The sequence below is a fragment of the Lathamus discolor genome, chromosome 1 (assembly GCF_037157495.1).
Source record: "Lathamus discolor isolate bLatDis1 chromosome 1, bLatDis1.hap1, whole genome shotgun sequence".
In the NCBI taxonomy this organism is placed as follows: domain Eukaryota; kingdom Metazoa; phylum Chordata; class Aves; order Psittaciformes; family Psittacidae; genus Lathamus; species Lathamus discolor.
In genome coordinates this window covers 78,281,549-78,303,429 of record NC_088884.1, presented here as the reverse complement: position 1 = coordinate 78,303,429, position 21,881 = coordinate 78,281,549, and the positions used below count along the sequence as shown (strand labels likewise).

At 45.1% G+C, this 21,881-nt stretch overlaps 1 protein-coding gene and 1 long non-coding RNA gene across 6 annotated transcripts; one reads left to right on the top strand and one right to left on the bottom strand.

Moving 5' to 3' along the window:
* Positions 1–3,034: 3,034 nt before the first annotated feature.
* On the bottom strand, positions 3,035–10,725 carry LOC136007221 (uncharacterized). The gene is made up of 4 exons (XR_010609533.1): positions 10,680–10,725; positions 9,002–9,102; positions 5,193–5,302; positions 3,035–3,704 (listed from the first exon to the last, which is right to left on the bottom strand). It is a non-coding gene; the product is annotated as an uncharacterized LOC136007221 (long non-coding RNA).
* A 3,232-nt stretch (positions 10,726–13,957) lies between these two features.
* ETFBKMT (electron transfer flavoprotein subunit beta lysine methyltransferase) lies at positions 13,958–21,826 on the top strand. Of its 5 annotated transcripts, none has more exons than XM_065681814.1 (6): positions 14,002–14,019; positions 15,705–15,891; positions 16,568–16,611; positions 16,925–17,353; positions 20,036–20,166; positions 20,920–21,826. In XM_065681814.1, exons 4-6 carry the CDS (start codon positions 17,031–17,033, stop codon positions 21,282–21,284), a joined length of 819 nt encoding a protein of 272 aa, XP_065537886.1. In that variant the 5' UTR covers positions 14,002–14,019; positions 15,705–15,891; positions 16,568–16,611; positions 16,925–17,030; the 3' UTR covers positions 21,285–21,826. The 5 variants fall into 5 exon arrangements, with proteins under 5 accessions (XP_065537895.1, XP_065537886.1, XP_065537876.1 ...); XM_065681804.1 differs by lacking the exon at positions 14,002–14,019 and adding an exon at positions 14,027–14,725; XM_065681823.1 differs by lacking the exon at positions 15,705–15,891 and having other exon boundaries at positions 13,958–14,019.
* The last annotated feature ends 55 nt before the right edge of the window (positions 21,827–21,881 follow it).

The following is a 21,881-nucleotide window of genomic DNA, read 5'->3' as shown; positions in this document are numbered from 1 at the left end:
CCTCCCATGACACAGTTTGGGGCTGGTCCCTCTTGTCCTATCGTCTCTTACTTGGGAGAAGAGATCAGCAACCTCCTCTCTCCATCCCCCTTTCAGGTAGCTGTAGAGAGCGATAAGGTCCTCCCTGAGGCTTCTCTTCTCCATCTTAAATACTCACAATTCCTTCAGCCATTCCTCATAAGACTTGTGCTCAGGCCACTCCCAGAGGCCAGCCCCAGTGCTGACCACTTTCTGTGGGAATTCTGCGGGGGAAATGGCGTTTTGTCTTCCTGACTCAAGTGCTGAAACAACCACCACCACCCCACAGGCACCCCCCTCGGCAAGGATCTGCTGACAGAGAAGGAGGGGGGCTGGCTTTTGTGGGCTCTCCGTCCCTGCACCATGATTGATGGCAATCACGTCCCCCAAATTGCTAGGATAGAGAACTATTTCTTTGCCAAATGCACTCTGTTTCAAAGCAAAAATCTGAAACGCTGCTTCATTCACAGTTTATTGAAAATTTATTACCCACTCTGCGGAATCCAGGAAGAAATCAATATTATTTTACTCTTGTTGCTAAAACTCCTCCGGTTATTACTCCCTGATGGCAAAGCACAGGCAGATCCATTCAGGAGTGGCACCTACTTTGAAATGGACAATAATGATTCTTTTGGAGTTCTAAACTTTTCTTCCCTAAACTGATAAGATCCCTGCTTATGACAATGACTCTTCATATGTGTACTTTAGGATGCTGTGGGTAGCGTTCAATACACACTTTCATCCTTCTGTGTTTATCTGTTTACTAGTCTTGGTTCATGCAGTCTGTAATAATTCCAGTCTGATCCTTTGCTTACTGTGGACTCTTATAACCTCTTTCTCTTTCCCCTCAGCAATGTGAGCCAAATTTTTCCTTTGTATGATTTATGCTTGTCCTTATTTAACAAGCACCTTTGATAAAGAAATGGCTGAAGGAACCTTGCAGCATTTCATCCAGTACAGGTCATTTTACAGGGGTATGTGGAATAACTGTTCCTACCCGCCTGAAGGCAACCTGGATCAGCATATCTCTCTCTTCTGTCTTTTGAATTAACAGGTTTTATGCCTTTTTACTTCTCAGCTTCCCACAGTGCTCTACTGAAAGCAGGCAAGAACTAACCCCAATATCCAAGGAAAAACATGAGTACTCTGTCACTTTCAATGATTCTGGTGGTTGCAGCACTTGGAATAACAAGCTGAACCTTGCTAGATCCACGTAGTAATTTGCTAGGACACCAGCTGTTTTCTCAACTTTGCACTGAGGGCTAGGTTATTTTGTGTAGCTTGGTTTGCTTATTAACTTGTATGTAATTGCTTATTCAGCTCTAGGTCAGATGATAAGAGTTTGACAAGTCAGTCTCATTCAAATCTAACTGCTGTTACTGTGGAGAAGTACCATCTTCATCTCTTATTGTACACTTTTCTTTTGGAGGCCTGATGGCATGGTTGTCTCCAGCCAGTCCAAGACAGTGGTTTCATCAGCCTCTCTGAAGGATGTATGAGTTAGAACTGATTCTAATATTAACCCAAAGTTTAACACAATGGTCCTGACTTCTTTACCTTGGGTGGCAAGTGGTTCTAGGTTGTTTTGGTTTAGCTGCCTTCTGCATAGGACAGTATTTTTTGCTTGGATAAAATTGCAGTGCCAGTAGAGCTGGCTGTGCCAAGTTCATCTGGACTCTAATAAGTCATGTTATGTCTCTGGGGCTAGGTTTTTCTCATCTAAACTCCTCCATCTAAGTTGTTCCAGTCTTTCCCTCCAAGCTGGTCTAGCTTAAGTCACTGCATGCTGCCTTTGGGCAGCTCTTCACTGTCATGTTTTTTAGCTCCATCCTAGCTCTCATCCCAAGGAATCAGTTAATTTTCAGGAGATTTTAATAGTGAAAACAGGCTTAAAAGTTAGCTTACTGGACAACAATATTGATTATAATAAGCAATTTCAGAGCTCAACTGCAGGGTTTTAATGACGTCAAAACCTTTTCCTTCCTGCCCAGTGGCAATACTTTTCTCCACTCCAGGAACTGGACAGGATACCTGTTTACATCTATTTTTTTTCCACTGGTCTTCTTTCGCTACATTCATGTCAGCACAAAATGGGTAGGAATACAACCAAATCTGTTGCAAGCTGCTTCCTTCTTCCATCCACATACAAACAACTGCTCCCAGGAAAAGGCATCAAAGGCCTTTGCCTTTGGCTGGAGGAAATGTGCAGAGCAGAGCAGAGCTGGCTGAGCTACATTGGCTTGCAGCACCCAGGAGAGCTTTGTGCCCACCTCATGCTCTGTTGGGCCTGAAGTCTTCCCACATCAGGCATGTGAACAAAGTGCAATTACACCTTCTCTATTACTTGCCATCACCTAACACTATCTTATGATGTGCAGCACACGAAAGCACTGCAGCAGTCCCTCAGTGTCCATAATTGCCTCTTCTCCATACTGAGATTTTTTGCACTACTTTTCTTCGAGAATCTCAATATTTTGGTTGTCTTTTCACTGTCCAAAAGCATTCTGCACTGGTCACTGGTGCCTCTCTAGAAGGGCTGCCCAACTTTAGGGACAGACCAAACACTTCTGCTCTGCTTGCAATGTTGATTGCTTAAATTTCACAGCATTCACAGGCAGATGCACAAAGCGGCTGTGGAACTTCTTGCAAGAGAGACAGGATAACAAAGACAAGGACCCAAGGCATCCAGAACTTCTGTATATGCTCCCTAATAAGCCAAATGCCATTCAAAAGCATTTTACAACCTGGGAAGACGCAGTGACTGATAGGATTGTGCTGTGAGGCACATCTGGCACAATCAGAGGTAACTGGTGGGACTACGAGTATTTTTTCCTTTCACAAACAAAGGGTGTTAAAACTCCACGAGGAGCATGGATGGGCTGGATTTCCCCTATTCAAAGCATATTAACAATAATCCTGGGAAAATAAGCCTTGTCCCTCGCACAGCAGTCCACAAAGCACCATCAGAGCACTAGGAGCTTCTTATCCCTGTTCCTTGGAGGAACACGTATGGTAGGATTGAGAATTTCAGACTGGGACAAGCACAGAAACTTGCAGGCATAAAGGAGAACTGCCTGGGATGTTTCGTTTTCATCTGCTCTCCTGTGGCAGCAGCTTTGTCCCATTACCAGCAGGATTACCAGTGGTGCAACAGCAAGGGAAGGTTTTTGGCTTGGCAGATTTGTTCTTCTTCCTCAGGTACTTATGTCTTCAGTTGTGGTGAATATTTCTCTCAGTATCAAGTTGGTTCAGCTTTCCCTCTCCTTAACCTCTCAGGAAGCCTTTGTTTCTCAGAACCTCTTAGTTTAAACTGGGTCAAATGCTGACAAGTGTGTCGCCCCCCTGCCCTTAGGATCTGACATAAAAGATCAGTCTACAGGCTTGTCAAGCTCTTTGTCCTACTTCTGTAAGAAGCCAATGCCCAAAGCTTCTGAGAAGTGGAAAAAAACTGCTGTTTAAAGGTTACATCCCTTCTCCTTGCTGTGATGGTGTTGCATCAATTTTTATTTTCTTCTTTATTTCCTCCTTCAATGACTTGGAGATCATGCTCCTGGTGATGGATTGCCCAACTCCTTCACACCGCTCTACAGCTCCCTGCAGAAGATCTTTCACCAGCTGCCAAGCCACATTGATTTCCTGTTGAAAGCTTCTCCTGTTTTGCTGTAGTGCCTATGGGGTCATGAGATCTTGTCGGGTGGAAGCGAGAGAAAACAACCAAGATCCAATATGAATGTTTGTAATACTCAGAACAGTTTTCTACTTCCAGCTGACTTTCAGTTGAGTGGTTCACAGCACTGTGAGCTACTTGATGAGAAGTATGAAGTATGAATATGAACAGTATGAATAGTCAGCTAAAACAAATGGGACAAGGATGGACTTTAAGACCAAAATTGAAGCCATTCTGGCACAAAGTGGAGAAGAGCATATAGCAGAATGGGAACTAAAAAAACAACAGCGGAAAATGTTACAGCAAGCTTCATACAGAAAGCGATTTTTATTCTCTGAGCTTATACAAGAAGACTACTTAAAGCACTGATAAAAGTATTGGCTGCCTTAGGGTTTAAAACCCAATAAACCAAATCACTAGCTGTAAGGCATAAAGCAAAGATTGTTTCTTCCAGTGCAATTCATCATTGCTTAGAAAGCAGGTACTATAGGCACATATTCTAATATTAAATCAAATCGTAATACCATTATAGCAAGTAGCTCATCTTCTATACTGGCCTTGTATCTATAAAGATTAAGCTTGAATGAAAGCACACAGATTTCGTCTGTCAGATTGGGAAATTATTATACATACAGCAGAACTACAGATAACAGTGTAAAAGATGACAACTTTCCTGCATCTCTGCTATAGGGTCTCTAAAGCTTCAGTGATTTAAAATTTAAATGCTTAAAATCTCTAATTCCCTAATGTAGCTCATTGCATTTTATTCCTTTTATGTATATCCATCCTACGTGCTCTTGCATTGCAAATACATATAGACACATTCCACTCATATCTGCTTTCAGAGAGGATCTTTGAGGGAGGTGTTTCAAGAGGCAGCGGAAATGATTCAATAGTTAACCGCACCTTCTTCCCCCCTCCCTCCCAGGACTGGCCCTATGTTCTTGCTGCTTCCTTCACAAAAAATCCTTGGTAATGAGAAAACAGATCCTTCACCATGGCCAAGCATGGAACTACATTGCCTGTCTTCATTTGCATGGTTTTGGTCCTGCCAGCCAGGCTTTGCAGCACACAGCTCAGTGCTCTGCTGAGGAGGTACCTCCTGTTCAGGCGTGGCCTCACCTCCTTGCTTCAAACCTCCCCCAGCCTGAATCAGCCTTCTCAGGGGTTCAGCTCTTGTGGGGAACTGGCAGTGACACCCCAGGCAGAGAGGGCACATAGACTTTGAACACTGCCTCAGAAACAACTCCCGGGCAATAGTTCCATAGTTGCCGGGCCCAGTTTCTAGAGGTTTGTGCCCTTTGCCACCCTGCCCTTTCCTCTCCAAGTGCTCAGCAGCACAGAATGGCAAAAGTCTGTTGTGAAGACTGCCATTTCACTCCATTTCTGCCTGTGCTTTTACACAGAGCTTGCAAGATGTGCGTTTTCCTGCTGAGCAACTGACTGGGTAGAGGTTTTCCTTCCCCCACCCCATGAAGTCAGGAGAAGAATCATATACAGCCATTACCTTTTGTATGATTCAGTGCCAAGACCCTGAGGTCAAAGACTGTATTTTGCTCAGAGCGAGGTACACCTTCTGCTCTTTGGACATAGGAGGTACACAGACTGTTCCAGCCACTACGGAGATAAAACCTAATCAGTAAAGTATGCTGCTGGAATAAATCACTAGCATGTCATGCACTAGTGGAGGTGTTGCGCTGGGACCAGCAAGCCAAAGCACCCACACAGAGATTCCCGTCCATCTCCAACAGCATCACTCACTCACTGCATGACCTTGGCCAAATCACTTGTGGCCTGGTTTACAGAAGCACCAGCTTCCTGGAAATCAGGTCAGTGCACTCCTCGTGCCCTCAGAAAAGAAAGGAAATACTGCTTCTCCTCTGCCCAAACATCTGCCAGGCACAAAGCTCTATTGTTGCCAAAGCTGGCCCTGATGGCGTCACACTGCGAGGCAGATGCACCTCTACACAGGCAGCAGCCCTGACGCTGAGTCCTTCCAGCCCACACATCCCAATGCCATTATCTGCTGACAGATGCCTTTCACGCCAGACCTGAGATGAGGTAGGAATTCAGTGCGGACAACAAGCCTCTGTTTTTCATTTTGAAATAATCTTTGCTCTCTGCTGAGAAAGTTTGTTTCCCTGCCTCTAAACTCCAATTCCTCTGTTCACAGTGCTCCAGGACACCAGCACCTTACAATCTGTCTGCTTGTGAAAGACCCAGGAAGGTGAAAGACTTGCAACATAATATACCTGCCCATGTAAAGCATGAGTAAAGAACTGTGGCCTTTTGTTTGTTTCTTTCTTTTTAAAAAAACATAGGTACATATTGTAGCAAGGAGAAAGGCAGGAGGAGATCCTGGTGAGATGCTTAGGCCACATACCCACAGCAATATTGTCTGCGGTGTCAGGGGGTCAGGCACAGCTGTGTCTGTGGTCTGTGCTCCCCACTAGCTGATCTCTGGTGCTGGGAAAGCTTCCAGAGAAGATGCACTCAAGCTGTCACATCTACATGAGTAATGGCAATGTGTTCAAAGCCTAGTCACAAATACTGTTTTCCTGTATTTCAGTTTCCAAAGCTCAGGCAGTCCCACGTCTGCTGATACCAGTGGGAGCATGAACCAACCCCACATTTTCACATGCTCTGGTCAAAGTCTGTCCATGAACAGCAGGTAAGCTCTTTGTCAAAATGCATTTGGCCTCTGTACAAATGTAATTAGAGTCTGATTTCAGCTTCCCTGATTTCAATTTCCAAACTTCCCTTTGAAGCCTTATTTGGTAAGAAGTGCCAGACACCCCACATCTCCATTACAATGTGTCCTAACACCCTTGAAAGCCCAAGGGCATGCTAAAGAAAACCAAATCCACTAAATCCATAGCCAATATACAACATAAGATCAAGGACAGATGAAAAGTATTTCCTGCAATGAATATGCATTATGAATTCTGTCATTAAGCAAGGACTGCTGCTCTGCTGTGTGCTCTGTCATAATACATGTTCACATCATTGCAATGTTGTTATATTTTGAATCTGAAAGTAATTCTTGCTAATCAAAGCACTTAAAAAGGGTCCTTTTTAATTTCTCTCCTAGAGATTTTAGCAGAAGTCTAAACATGTACATCCACAGATTCAGCTATATCTCTCTACCACTTATTTTTCATGCCTGATAACAGCACATCACCTCGAAGTACTTGCTGCTTTAGGAGACTTTCTACTGATGACAGCTAAATTGTAGCTTTTCTGCATTCGTGTACTGGGCTCGTACTTTTCTCGAAATCAGCTCTAACACTGAACAGAAGAACAGGACAGAGATCAAAGCAGTTCGCTTCTCCTTGAGGATCATGTTTCTTAGTGACTTCCTTGCAAACTAATAGCCACAACTTCTTTAAACCTGGATCCATGCTGAGTAATTCCCAAAGTTTCCATCAAGCATATCCTTTGGGGGTGGGAGCATTTGGCACTGCCTGATGTGATGACGGGCTAGCTCAGTACCTCCCTCCAGGCTGAAATGCAGCAGTTACTGAGAAATCTCAGTAATAAAGTGTTTCCCAGGCTAAATCAGAGCCACTGGCTTCCTGGTGCTCAGCACTACCAGACAGGAGTGAAGGCCAGACAGCAGCAGTGGTCTTTGGTGTCAGGCACCATCAGTGTGTCCAGCTGCTCAGACTCTGATGTCAGCCCATGGGCGGGGGCCAGGATCAGGCCCAGCAAGGGGAACGAGGCTGGGAACACAGCCCTTGGGTGGCCATGGGGAGAGATGTGGCTTGGTAGGGCCCATGGACGGCCAGGGCAGGCGTGTGGGGAGACAGACACCAGCCTTGATATGGCATTGCTGTGGCAGGGACTGACAGCCCCAGGGCTGCTGTAATAGGGTCCTGGACTGTAAGGGGGGTCGGGGGAGCCCCATTGGGTGGGCAAGGCCCCCAAGGCCCTGACATCCAGCACATACAGCTGTTACATGCTGGTTTCAGTCATGAAAGCGCATACTTTCTTGTATGGAAGGTGGCAGAGCCTGTCTGCTCTGTTAATCTTGGGCCACTTACTCAGACTGAGAATAAGTCTGCCTGCAGATGCTCCTGCCCTGGCTCTAGCACAATTAGCAGTGATGAAGCTGAAGAGTTATGCTGTAGGGTCACAACAGCACTGCTGCTCCCACTCCAGCTGGTATAAGCTGCTTGCGTGAAGCTTGACATCTGAGCTGATAAAACCAGAGATGAGAGATCACAGCACAAGGTCAGGGGTTCATCAGACTGCCTTCATTATCAGGAGCTCCTGGACTGTGACAAGGAAGCACCCAGGCAGCCCCACATGCAACCTGTCGAGCCCTGCAGGTAACAGGTCCATTTGGAAGCAAGCCTACTCCCGGAGCACCGCTTGGGTGTTGCTGTGCCATGTCCTGTGCTGCAGTGAAGGAAACTGCAGTGCATTGCCAATGCTCCCAGCTTGGAAAAGCTTGAAATGCACAAAGATATTATGCATGGGCTAATGTCAGTTTAAATTGTTCTGTATGCAAACCCCATGGAATCATCTAGGTTGGAAAAGACCTTTAAGATCATCAAGTCCAACCATTGGTCATGTATAGTCAAACCTGCTGAAACAGAAGTAACAGAGTTGCCTGTAAGAAGAGGCATGCCAAAGACCCCTTTGGAGGACGTGCTGCCGAAGTATGGATGGGAAAGGCAGTGGAACTAACACTTTGAAAGCTGGTAAGAGGTTCAAAGCCAGAATCCTCTTCCAGACTTTTGTGGCCTTCCCACGTCTCCATGTGCATAAATAGTAACCATTCTTTGCCTGGTCACATTGAACTTGAGCTCCAACCTTTTCATCATGTGAGGGAGCTGGCTGGTGTTGCAGAGGAGCTGTTTACATTCATCTGGGCACACTTGCAGCGGTATCACTTGTTTTCCATGTACTCTGGATACTAGTACAAAATACTGAAGAGCAGACCTCCTGACATAGCATTACCCTGACTTACAACTAAGTTGGTTGAGGACCCTGAAACCCTCCAAAGATGCAATAGCAAACATCAGCCAAAAGGGAAGGCGTATTGTATCTGGTCCTTGGCAAACATCTTCCTCTAGGAGCTCAAGTGGGCACCACCTGTCCATCTTGTCTGTCTCAGATCCCCATAGTTTCCTATGTTCCCAGGTCCCTTGGAAGAATCCAAATATTTGGCAGACTACGCCGTGGAATATGAAAGGAAGAGTCCAGCTGGTGCCAGGCCCTGAGCACCAGTGGGAAACTAAGAAATTAGAATTATAAAAACAACCAGCTGCTGTGAACTGATACAGCTCCTTGAAAACTTGATTTGCTTACCTTATCCTTGACACTGGTTGGCATGATCATTAAAATGAGGTAACCAAACATACTACAGCTTCAGGCTTTGCTCCTGGACCCAGCTGCAGGAATTGCTCTGCCTGGAGAAAGAGAGAAGGAATTTTTCATAGGTTTAAACATAACAGTGAATCCAGCCTACTTGGCCAAAAAGAGGGCTAAGCTTGGGAAACATCATTTGTGTTAGGGTCCCAATTGGTGGCCATGTGCTCATGCTTCAAACTAAAATATTGTCTTAGCTCTGTTGTTTGACATTGTTTCTGCCTGTCTGGGAAAAGCTAAGGTCTAATAAATATGCTGAAGTCATAAGTCTTGAATAACGCCCTTGGTATGTCACACGTGGAGGGAATGTGGGCCAAGCCACACAGGCAAAGCAGACAGGATGTGTTTTCCTGTCATAGAAAGTTAGGAGGGATGAGGACACGGAGGATGTCTTTGTTTCATTCAAGAAAACTTAGGCAGCTACAGATTGTCTGGAGAGGCTCTGTAGTGCCTAAGCAGCCCCCTCCCTGGCTGCCCGTTTTCACTCAGCTTCCATCATCTTCCTCTCTCAGTGCTTTGTGGGAAAGCACAGAAAAAGCCCAAACCCAAAGAACAAAAATCCCCAGATACAGGCTATGACATCAGGCACAGCCATTGCTCAACTCTCTTTACAGGCCTTCCTTCTTCCCTCTAAAGCTGTGTCCCACCGTGGGCTAGCTCCAGAACTAAATCCAGACCTTGGATACCCAAACATTTCCTGCAAACTGAAGTGATCCCAGACCCCTACCCACCCAAGACAGGACACTGGCATCCAGAAAGCTACTACAGATGACAACAGCATCATCACAACAGCACAATACAACAGGGACAGTTCAGCTTCTGGAATATGGAAGAGAACAACAAACAGCCCACTGCAAACTGACCACCACCGCCACCTCATTTGTAGTGTATTAATAACACAGGCAGTTGTATCACCAGAAGTGGCTGTGTCAACGTGATGGCTCCCTCTTAGTCACTGCCTGTGCTGCAGTCTTTTTATTGTGCAAGTAAAGCCAGCAGAGTACCTGTTTTTACAGGACATATCTCTGGATGTGTTCGTTAGCTACAAGTACATTCATCAGGCTGGACTGCTTTCCATCTAGTTTTCCTCTACAGTGAGATATCACTGGGACCTGAAACTTAGGAACCCAAGTGTCATTACTGTAACAGATGTATTGGAGCCAAAGTCCTGCTAGTTCAAGGAGACTTCAACTATGGAAAAAGGGATCTTGAAGACATGCACACTCTAGTTTTAACATCAAACCAAGCATCCAAACTGTATACCAAAGAAAAGCACAAACCATCTGACTTTGTGTATCTTTTCCATCTTCATCTGTGTTATAAAAAGGCTCTCATGTCTGATTGTGCACAAGCAACCCAGCTAAGGCCATGTATGCTACCATTGCACATGGGGACAAAAACCAGAATCAAGAACATACTGAGAGACAATAGCTTCTAACTTCTTGGACTTTACCATTGAGGCTCTCACAAAGACTCCTCATATCAGAAGGACTGCATCTGTTGTAGCACAAGGGTCATATTAATACAGCTTCCCCACATTCCATCACCCCAACCCCACCCCCCACCCCACCCCCCCCCAAAAAAAAAAAATCTGCAGCTTCCAGCTTCCCCTTCTTACATTCATTGCTGGAAGGTACCCGATGTCTTCATCTCTGCCAGCTGCCTCTTCTTCCTGCTCCTAACCTAATACAGCTGGTAAGACAGCCAGGAAAGATAATCCTATGAAAAACACATTTGATGCTTTCAGCATATATTACAGGTAATGTGTGATTTTTGTTATGTTAGGGTATCTATTCCTTAACTGAAAAAGATGTACTGTGATTCTGAAATGAGTAGGTGTGGATTCTAGCTGAAGGCACAACAGAATAATTGAATTGCCTCTCTCTCACCTAGCCAGAGCTCTCATCTTCAATTTTACCTTAGCTAATACACCAGCTACATTTTTATGACTTGCTTCCGCAGCCTCTGGGCAACCACAAATTGATCCTGATGTGCAAAAACCCTGGCTCTGGATATTGAGTTGTTGGGATGCTTTTTACAAACCTCTGAATCCATCCCTCTCTCTGCTCTGTGAATTTCCGTTAAGCAAACTGTGACAGCTGGCCTTGCAACAAAGGAGGTCTGGAAATAGATGCTGGAGCTTCAGCTGTACCAGCTGGAAGAGAGGGTGAACTGGGATGATCACCTGGTTGCTAAACTGCAGGCCTGCTTTCCTCCTTTTGTATCTATAAAGATTCATGTGTTGCTAATTGCTAATGTGGAGGTAGCTCCACTTCGCTTTCTTCTTCTTTCTGTCCTTGAGCAGTTTTGTTTCTTTGTGGTTAATTGGTTCATACAAGATTTCCCCAGAGCGTTGGGCAGTCCTACCATCAGCCAGTAATCTGCTAATTCCCTTGGAAACACAGGAGCCCCCTGTGTGTTACTCTGCGTCTGCATTTTGCACATCTTGCACTCCTCCATAATACATTAAATCAATGTTATGTTGTGATCAAAGATGTCCTTGTTCTCAGAGCAAACTCCAGCAGTGGTGGCTGTTGTCTGCACAATATACTATGCATTTGAGCAGCAGAAATTCTCAAGATGTCCCCACCTAAAGCAAAAAGCCTTTGGAAATTAAACATTATTTTTTTTCCTCACAAGGAACGGGCTTTGATACTTTGCAGAACTGATCAGCACAAAGCATGTCTTGAAAGTCTAAGTGGTTCACCTAAACTTTTACAAGAGGGATGGCAGCTACCAGTGGTATCAGAGCTTTCTTATGTCATGCTAGGAGTCTATGCAATAATAACTAAACATTGGCAATTAAATAAGAAAGAGTGGGTTTCTGGTTTTAACACTGCAGCCAATGTAACTGGGAAGCAAGGACTTCACCCCTCTTTTTTAACTTCAGCAATCCCTAAGGTGGGAGCAGCCAAGGGATGGTGTTTTTTCCCTAACTGCCTCAGCATGATGTTGGTCTGTGTTAGACAGCAGGGACTTCACTGAGATGTATATAGCTACCAAGTAATACCATATATCAGGAGTGCAGAGAAAACAGACCTGAGAAGTTACCTGTTAAATACCCAGTCAGAGAGCCTGAAGACTCAAGTGCAAAAGCTTTCCTTTCAGATTTCTCTGAGAACCTTCTCAGGCACAAAATAAAATGTGCAAGGCGGAGGTGTAACATCACCTGTCAGTATGCTTAAAGCTGTTACCACACCTTACCTGGCACCTTGAGCTGATGCTGGTAAGATTTTCCTGTTACCAAGTTCTTTATCCCTAGCATGGTGGTGAATATCTAGAGGGAACAAAGACCTGTGTCCTGAATTGCGTATTTTATGCACAGTTTTGGGTATTATGAGTGTTTTCAGTGTCTCCCTCCTTTGAGAGGACCAGCAAGAGCTGCTGAAAGTCTCAAGACTTTCGAAACATCATGGTTCCCCTAAGAGCTTCAAGATATAATGTCTTTCCTGACCTTAAACCACAAATCTCTGCACCTTTATATAATCTGGGGGATCATTTCTGAGAAAACTGAGCACGCTTCCTGCTTTATGAGAGTAAAAACCATGCAAGTATCCCTACAGCTTAATGTGTCAGTGGCCTTCAGGCTCCTTCATATGGCAGGTGGACATCAGCTTCTGCCTGGGCCTTCGCCTCCACGCAGTGCACCTCCTCCATCCTGGCCCCTCTGCAGCCCAGCGTGGAGGGACCACCTTCTCTCGGGATGCTGGAGATCACCCATCTTCAAAGGTCCTGCCTTACATGCAGCTTCCACACCCTGAGGAGCGCGCTTGACGTGTAATAAGCCGGGAGATCACTAGATGGCCTCATCACCTCAGAGATTTGGGCGCATCCAGGTTTAGGCTCTTCAGCGGCCAGACGTAATTCTTTAAACCCTCTCACCCTAAGCGCTGCAGAACTCAGGATCGGCACCTGGGGCGAGGTACGAGAACCTTTTAAGAACGCAGCATGTGAAATCTGGGACGCTGTCCCATAGGGAAGCTAGAGAAAACCAAGTTTGTCCCCTTGTAAGAAGATGCTTGTATGGCCTCCCTGGACCCATCTAGGGGGGAGATCCCACAAATCTGTCTGGGGAGATCCCCGTGTGGAGGACAGGGGGGACACAGGAGGGGTTTCTGGTTCCTTGTCCAGCCACCGGTGGGTCGCAGCCACCACCTTGTGAAGATGCACTTTGTGGCCTCAGAGGAACCGCCACTGTTTGTAGGCTTGCCAGGCAGTGGCTTGCAGCAGGGCTGTGTCCTCCCTCCCAGGTAAGAAGAGTAGTGCTGTAAAGGAGGACCCTTCCCTCCTGTCTGCACTGGAGAGGGTTTGGGGAGAAGAGAAGGGATCTTTGGAGCAGCAGAAATACTAATGGGGCGGATGGAGCATGGGGAGGAGAAACATGAAGAGGGAAAGGAAAAGAGATGTCCAGCTTGCCTGAGGAACTGACTGACTCTGGAGCAGCGACGGGACCATCTTTTGGTGGCTGACACCTTCAATAGCTGTTGCTGTTTCAAAGAGATTGGGAAGATTGGTTGGGCTATGCCGGATGAGGTGGTGGCCTGGGTATGATGTGTAAAGGAAGAAAAATACATGACATACCATTTTTACTGCTGTCAAATCTGAGTGTGTGTTGCCACTCCTTTTCCCACATGTATTTTTATTAACATTTTAAAGTACAGGCCTAGTTCACCCTGACACAAGCCTTTTTAGAAGCACTTTAACTGAAGCAGGAGTGGAGTAAGCACATGATGCCCACCACTGGCCTACACTTAGAGAGGGGCAAGGCCCGAAGCGCTGCGGGGTAGGAACAGACAACCCCAAGCACTAGCACACGCTTCGGGGCGAAGCTGCCGGCCGGTACCGCCCGCTCCGCAGTGCTGCCGCTTTAAGGGCGGGCGGGCAGGAGCTCGGCCCTCCTCGGCCCGGCCCCGCGCAGCGGGCGGAGCGGAGCGGAGCGGAGCGGCGGCCTGCAGCAGGTAGGTGTGGGCCGGGCGCTCCGCGGCCCGTGGCGCGGTCCCGCCCCGGCCGGGCCTGCGGGGGTTGGGGCGGCCCGGGCCGTGGCCTCGGTGCCAGTCTGCTCCTTGCCCTTGGGGGCTGGAGGCCGCTTGGCTAGAGGGGTGCCCGGCCCGGGTGGCAAGCTGGGAACGTCGTGGGGGAAGCGGTGACCGCCCGGCGGCGCAGGCGGTCGCTCGGTGCCGCGGCTCCGGGTGATGGCGCGGTGCTGGCCTCCGTCGGTGCAGCGGGCGGCCTTTGGGCTCGGCTAGGGCTGGCTGCCTGCGATGGGAAGCGTGGGCCGGGGCGGTTATGGTGTGAAAGGCACCTGCTGCCCTGCTCCGCCGCCCGGGGGAAAGAAAAGGGAAAAAGCTCAAAGCTTACATTGTACAGGATTTTGGTTGGTCGGTTTGGTTGAGGTTTTGTGGTGGTGGTTTTCTGAGGGGGTGTGTTTAGTTGATTGTGTGGTTTGTTGGGTTTTTCTGTTGTTGTTTGGTGGGTTTGGGTGGGTTTTTTTTCCCTTTTTTTGGTTGTTTTTGGTGGCTTTTGTCAGTGTTCTACTCACCCGCTCGTTTTATTCCCAATAAGATGGGAAGGCCACGACTGTCAAATGAAAGAATATTTGTTCTGACACCTTTCTACAGTGAATGCTTAAACTCAGTTTGGCATTTTGAGGGCAGCTCTTAGCAGGTACTTTTCTACTCCTACTGAAAAGGGTAGATTTAGATTAGACATTGGGATGAAATTCTTCACTGTGAGGGTGGTGAGGCACTGGCACAGGTTGCCCTGAGAAGCTGTGGCAGATTGGTTAGAACTAGATGAGCTTTAAAGTCCCTTCCAACCCACACCATCCTGTGATTAAGTAAACTCATTTGGAAAGAGTAGCCCTTGTGACAGGCGATGTAATGTGCTACTGAATCTGAGCCCTGCTACTTTGTAGTAATTCATAGGGGGGGAAAACCGGTACAGAGCATTAGCTGGTAAGATTTGTATCTACGATTTCAGTTAACTTCATGCTTCCCTCAAGCAAGTGAGGATTATATAGCCCTGCCTTCAAAAAGGAAGGCATTAATTAATTATGTTCATAAGTTACATGGACTGTGGAATGGCATTCTCTGATGTGGAAAACCTCAAAGTGTTCAGTCACGTGTTTATTTGTAATAAAAATATAAAGCTTTTAGGCAATGACTTAAGTAAAGATTGAACTGGACTATCAGCCTAAATAGCAAAGTGTAACAGGAGGGATGTTCATGGCTTAACATTCCAATGAGCAATCAAACTAAGCCCAGTACCTGAAACAGCAAAAATGCCAATAAACACATATTAATTTTTACTACAGACAAAGAAAAGCTGAAGCAGTGAAACATGAAGTGTTAGGACTTTGTTTTATTAGCATATTTTTCCTGTTGTCCCTTTGCCTCATTATTTTCTAAGGACAACCTTCATAGCTCTAGGTGGTGAAGCTGGCCACAGTTCTTCTGTTGTGCAAAACGGGCAGGGGCAGGCTGAAGTTGATTCTCTTGATGCATGATTCTGCTTTTCCATGAAAACCATTGCAGAAGAGAGAGAAAACAATCACAAACCACCAAGTGCTGTTTCTTTTGTGTCTCTGTACCTATGGTCTTGCTGCTATGGAAGTACAGGCCTCAAACATTTCTCTGGTCATCAGTTTAGGGAAAGGTTCGAAAACTGTGCCTTGGAGCAAGTACATCTGAGTGACTGAAAAGAAATTAGCAAGATGAGGAAGGAAAAAGATACATAAATGCTGAAGGATGGATGAGATGTGAGCAGGAAGGCAGAAAACCAGCTGCTCTCTCTTCAGGCCACCCCTTGAGAGGAACAATCGCAGGATCAGTGTAAGAAGGAATCAGGGGGGTGGTGGGTAATAAAGTGCTGAGAGGCTCTTCTTTATCTGCTACTCAGCCAAGAGCTGTGGCTCTTCACACTCCATTCTCCTGATTCTTAGATTAGTCTAAACTCTGACATACCAATCCTCCATTCTCCTTTTCTTCACTGTTTGTGACCTGAAAACTGGCCTTGAGTGGTGTCAGGCCTTTGAGTGAGAGCTCATCCAGTCTGACTGTCTCACCTTCTAAAAACTTCATTTTTAAAAACATGTTGGATTCAGCTTCTCTCTCTTTAGACAGCTTGGAGCATGTTTCTATAGTTCCCCACAGTGAGTGGGCTACAGTGATTGAAGTTCTCCTTTCTTCTACAGCTGAGAACATCCACACGTGACTATCGCTCCATAAGACTAATGGAGCCTTTAAAATACAGACTGAAATGCAACAAGTCAGGAGCGTTCTGATTAAGATCAGCTCTTGGGGTGGTCTTATTATTTATTTATTTTCATTTTTCATTTTGGAGCTGGCAGCCTGCCAAACCCGAGAGAGAAAGAGGAAAATCTGTTGAGGAAATCCTTTAATTGCTTGCCTTTGAAAAGATGCTTTCATTTGAAAGACTTGTCGTCCTTATAATACTTGTAATTAACAGTGTCTCTCAAGCAACTGATAACCTTTGCTATGTCCATAGGTCCTGCAATGCCAGAGCCCTACTGCAGAATCTTAAGATTCAGTGTAAGTACCTTAAATGGGGTAGGTTGCTGTGTGCAGGGAAATGTTAAAAGGCTGCAAGTTTAATTTTTCGGTCTGTCTGCTATCCTGCTAATTGGTTGTTTCGCACTGGGTATGTTCATAGCACACTCCTGAATGGGTGTCTTGTTACCTTCTTCTTTAAATGCCCTTCTTTCAGACTCCAAAGGCTTTTTGAGAAGGGGCAAGGCACACATTCATGGTCATAGCTCAGCACATGCACCTCCTTCCTAAAACCCTGGTGGTGCACAGCCTTGAAGTTAATGAAGAAACATCACTGACATTGTTCTCCTTTTAGGAATTGTTATCCTACTATGAAAAACAACATCCTGTGAGTTTGTTTCAAGCTTTCTGCCTTATCATCTGCTTCAGTTAAGCTGTGCTCTTAGCAATCGTGGGGAGACATGGCCTTCCGCAGCTGGAAGTGGCTCCTCCTCTTGGGCAGGCAGGACACCTTTGCCAAGGGTTGGAGGAGCAGGAGGGGAGGAGGCCCTTCTCTGCGCTGGAAGCGCTGCAGCCACTGGAGCACCGGCAAGACTCTGGACCCCGAGGTTAGAGCGTTTTTGGAGGAGAACACTGAGGTCACCAGCAGTGGGCACCTCACACCAGAAATACGTCTGCGCCTCCTCACACCTCGCTGCAGGTTCTGGAAGGAAAAACCCGACCTGTGGCCTTATGGGGACCCATTCTGGGCAATTTACTGGCCAGGAGGCCAAGCCCTCTCCAGGTAACCAGCATGCATCAGTAAAGTTCTAAGTCCAGTTTGCTGTGGGCCAGGATGTCAAACCCAGCTGTGTTTGTAGTGATTCCTAGTGATGTGTATTTGCCCTGCATGAGAGTGCATTATCTGTACTCCTCTGCTTATACAGGAGTGCCAGTCACTTTGCTGATTGGCAGTGAAGGTTCAGCACCTGCTGTAATACGGAATAATTTAGAGCTCTTGTGTTGAAATCTGTTATCTTCAGTGGCGATGCATGTGTTGACAACAGGGCTGAATTTGAGTCTGTGGAATGCAATGAAAACCTAGTGAGCTGTTTAGTTTTATCACTCATTGTCATTCTGAACAGGAGGATTGCTGTTTTGTCGTAACATGTGGGTTTGCTTATTTTTTTATTTTTTTATGGTATGGTCTGTTGAGAAAAGTAGGTTTATGCTGATGCACTTGGAGTGTTGGTTAGCCTGTATCACCCTCCTCATGTAGGATTTCAGCAGCCTTATTGTAGCTGTCTCTTAGTCACATCTGAAGCCACACTTCAGTTTTGCCCACTTACTGTCAAAATGTCTTTAATGTTCCTGATTTCCAGGAACTAGTTAGAGTTCTTTTATTCTGTAAAATCAGATCTCTCACTTTGAACAGCAGCAAAACCTTATAATTGCTACAGCAAAGAAGCTGTCAGACATCCCCCAAATAGATGAAAGGATATGAATTGGGGTTTTACTGTTTTTCTGTCAGAAAGCATAGGAAGCAATGTATTTTTGATGAGGAGAAAGAGGAGTCTTACAGGTAAGTTGTGACTTGATTAGCCTGCCGTGTAGATGAACTTGAGTGCTCCTACATATTGCATGATAAAATTAGGTAAGGTAGTATCTACATTTTGTCATTGTATGATCCATATGCTCAGACATTTAGGTAGCAATAATAATTATCTGACATTTCATTGTGTTTAAGCACTTGTTTGATGTACTAGGGATGTCAGAAATTAGCTGCATAAGCTGGAAAAGTAAAAAGGGAGCCTGAAAACATGCTGCTTCCATAATTGTGCTGGTTTCATGGTTGGCATTTCCATAGCATCAGGACTCTCCCATTTCAAGCTATTCCTCTTGATGAAACCCAAGGCACCTTGTTAAGCCAGCCTGGCAGACAGCAGTTCCCAACGGCAGCATAATGTGGGTGGCATGGGAGAAGGTAATTTTCATTAAAACTGAAGCAGTTTCACTTACTAGTTTTATAACTACATACTCAAAAGCACCAAACTCTGCGTATCTAAACTGGTAGGATTTCTTGTGATGACACATAGAACAAGAGGCACAGGATGTCAGGCCATCCTCATGTCTCCTGATGTATTCTGATCTGGGTGTTCTGTACCTTCAGTCCTGGTCTTGATGTTCCTGCTGTTGTCTCTTAATGGCTTGAACTGTTTAGTATGAGGGTGGGTAGTCTTATGTTCTCCCAAGCTGGGCTTCTAGGAATCTGCATACAGATCTGTTGGGCTCTAGCCAATAGGTGCTGTTAACACTTGACAATCTTACTAGGCCTCATTCTGCCATTCCTACTGGTGCTTCTAAGTCCTGGCCTTTCCATCCATCTGTTTGCCATTTACACCAATCTTAACATTTCCATTACAGTTCTCTGCATTGCAACCCACAGCAAAAACTGTGCTTACCCATAGCCCTGTGCAAAGAGTCAGCTATAATCCTCAATCTTGGAACACAACACAGATGTAGAATCCTTTGTTTCTACTTTAAAAGAAGTTACAGCAATTGGTAGTGAATTTATGCCAATTTGCAGGAACTTGTCACCTGAGGCTCTTGCCCCCTTCACTTAAGGCCTTCCCCTTTGCAGAAGATTGAATTTCAAGGCAATTGTTTAAGTTGTGAGCTTTTGGTAATGGCTAGATGATCCGTAGTGTTCAGCGGTAACTGCTGCTTGCTTTCTGTCAGTTCTCCATTTCCAGCCCAGAGGATTTTGTTTGTGGATTCCTCTTGGCAGGTGTCAGCAACTGGGTGAAGATACCGTTTGTCCTCACTGCTGCTTTAATCTCATTTGCTTACTCCTAACTCAGGAGCAACATTAAGCAGACTACAAGTAGTTGCATCTGTGTCTGCCTGGCTTGGGAAAAGTAAGAGGAGACATTGGACATTGTTCTTCCAAGCAGTTGCATAAGCAGTATTTTAGGGCAATGGGTAGGCCTTCTCTTTTGATGGGTACAATATTCAACTGCGAATATATCCTCATGCTTCTTCAGTCAGATTGCTTTTAATTTCTACAGATCCTTCCTTTCCTGAGTCTGGTGCCAAGCATTTTAGTCACCTTGCAGTTTGTGTCCGTGTATTAGATAAGCTCACCTGTCAGAGAAGGAGCTGATTGAAATAAAATGTTGCTTACTTGGATCAATTTTGTTGTTGTTGTGTCTGTTGGGTTTTGGTTGGGTTTTTTTGTTTGGTTGGTTGTTTTTTGGTGTTTTTTTTTTTTGGGGGGTGGAGGACAAGTAGGGGAAAAAGATGATGGGTCTTGATTTTTATATCGGTAGAAACAAAGAAGGAGCCATGTACCAGCTGCACATGTGGAGTCATGTTCTTAAGATACTATGCTTCATTACATGTGTGACAAGAACTCTTATGCAGTGTAATGTAAAACAGAAATCTGCATAATTCCGTTCATTGCTTGAATGTTGTTTTTTCTTTCCAGGTATATTTTAGATAATCCACGTGTTGTTAAAGGACGATCGGTTTTGGATCTTGGAAGTGGATGTGGAGCAACAGCAATAGCTGCTGTGATGAGTGGTGCATCACAGGTCCTTGCTAATGACATTGACCCCAGTACGGCCTTTTTTCTTTTTATCTCTGTGTAAAGATATTTAGTAATTTTAAAAGCACATTTAACACAAATGTTTCTTTGCTCCACTGGGGAGAAATTCATGTCCAAAGAGGGTTCTAAGAATGCTAAAAAGATGAATGGATTTTGCCAGTATGGGAAGCTGGGTTATACCCACCTCTCTTGTACCAAGTATATCTCTGTAGCTCTGTAGAATGAACAAACAGGAAAGTTCCTATTGAGTATTGCTTGTACACCATCACAGCTGGGTTGGAGGAGAACTCCAAGCACAGGTGACAAGTTGGCTTCTCTGTAGGACCATAGCAATTTCTTGCTCTTCCATGTTTTAGGGCCTAGATTTTGCCTTTCCCCTTCACCCCCCATTTAGTTTTCCCATTATTGACTTATGAATTCAGTTTATTCATGATTTAGTTACACATTGGTTAGGGAGGAAGTATATACATAGATTAAGTGTCCTGCCTTAATGTCCTTGGGTTCAGCAGCTGGGATATTCTGGTTCAATTCTGTGATTGGTTTCCATTGGTATCCATCCAGGAATATTCTTTCCTACGTCATGGTGCAGTGAGGGTAGAATTCTATCACTTTATGCCAGATAATGAAAACTGTGGAAGTTCCTAGGTAGGATAAACAAAAATATCAAAGAGATGAAATTGAAGGATGTGTCAAGGAAATTTGTATGGGGTGTGAGTGGCAGAATGCAAAAATGTAACTTTCATTTTACTTTGTCTTTTCTTTAGTTGCAGGAATAGCAATGATCTTGAACTGTGAACTGAACCACTTGAATCCCTTCCCCATCACCATTAAGAACATCATTAACTCAGAGGCTGGCAACTGGGACCTCATTGTTCTAGGAGATATGTTTTACGATGAACAGCTTGCTGATGGTCTACATCACTGGCTGAGTAAATGCATCAGGATACAGCAAACTGAAGTGCTGATTGGTGACCCTGGCAGGCATCAGTTTTTAAGCCACCGCATTCACAGTCAGTTGCACAAAGTCATAGAATATTCACTTCCCGAGTATACTAGACAAGAGAACAATGGATTAACATCAAGTATCGTTTGGAGCTATCAGCCCTCAGATAGCTTGGAAAGCTGCTGAAGCTGGCTTTCTAATGAATTCTGTCTCACTTGGCTGGCTTTTTTATTTTTGTAAGTGTGTAAACTGAAAATGGAAATTTAAAGTGAAACACAACTGTTGACACAAAATAGATTGCTGTACCTTCTCTGTATTGATTTTGGTCGTACTCACTGAGGCTTTTGCTCCATTTGAGGTAAAAACTACATGCAAACTATATTCAAAGGGGCCTGCTCTGAAGTATAAATCCAAAGACGAGTAACATGAAAGAGTTTGCATGCTTGATGTTTTTCATGTATATTCATGTTTTGCTATTTGACACTATTGTGAAATGCATTGGATGTCCAGCATATTGCTGTGCGGGAATAGGCGGTGGCTGAAGTACTGCAGCTTAATTACAATGAAAATTATTGCTGTCCTTCATGAAACTCTCCACTAAAGTATTAGCTCATACTGTGCTCAAAGTGCCTTGCTCTTTTTTGAGGTATTTCTTCTGAATGTCAAAGTAACTTATTGATTCTTTCCCCCCCTCCCCTCTATAATAAAACATTTTCTCTTCATTTAAACTGCTGGAGTGATTATTCAGGAGTTGCACACAAATCTAAATTACACTTGAACTGT

What these genes read in the sequence shown, in the direction of transcription:
- ETFBKMT (XM_065681823.1), top strand. Translation starts at nt 17,031, where the DNA reads ATGGCCTTCCGCAGCTGGAAGTGGCTCCTCCTCTTGGGCAGGCAGGAC. An exon ending in GGAGGCCAAGCCCTCTCCAG is followed by an intron (nt 17,354 to 20,035) that starts GTAACCAGCATG and finishes TTTTCTTTCCAG; the next exon opens with GTATATTTTAGATAATCCAC. An exon ending in TGCTAATGACATTGACCCCA is followed by an intron (nt 20,167 to 20,919) that starts GTACGGCCTTTT and finishes TCTTTTCTTTAG; the next exon opens with TTGCAGGAATAGCAATGATC.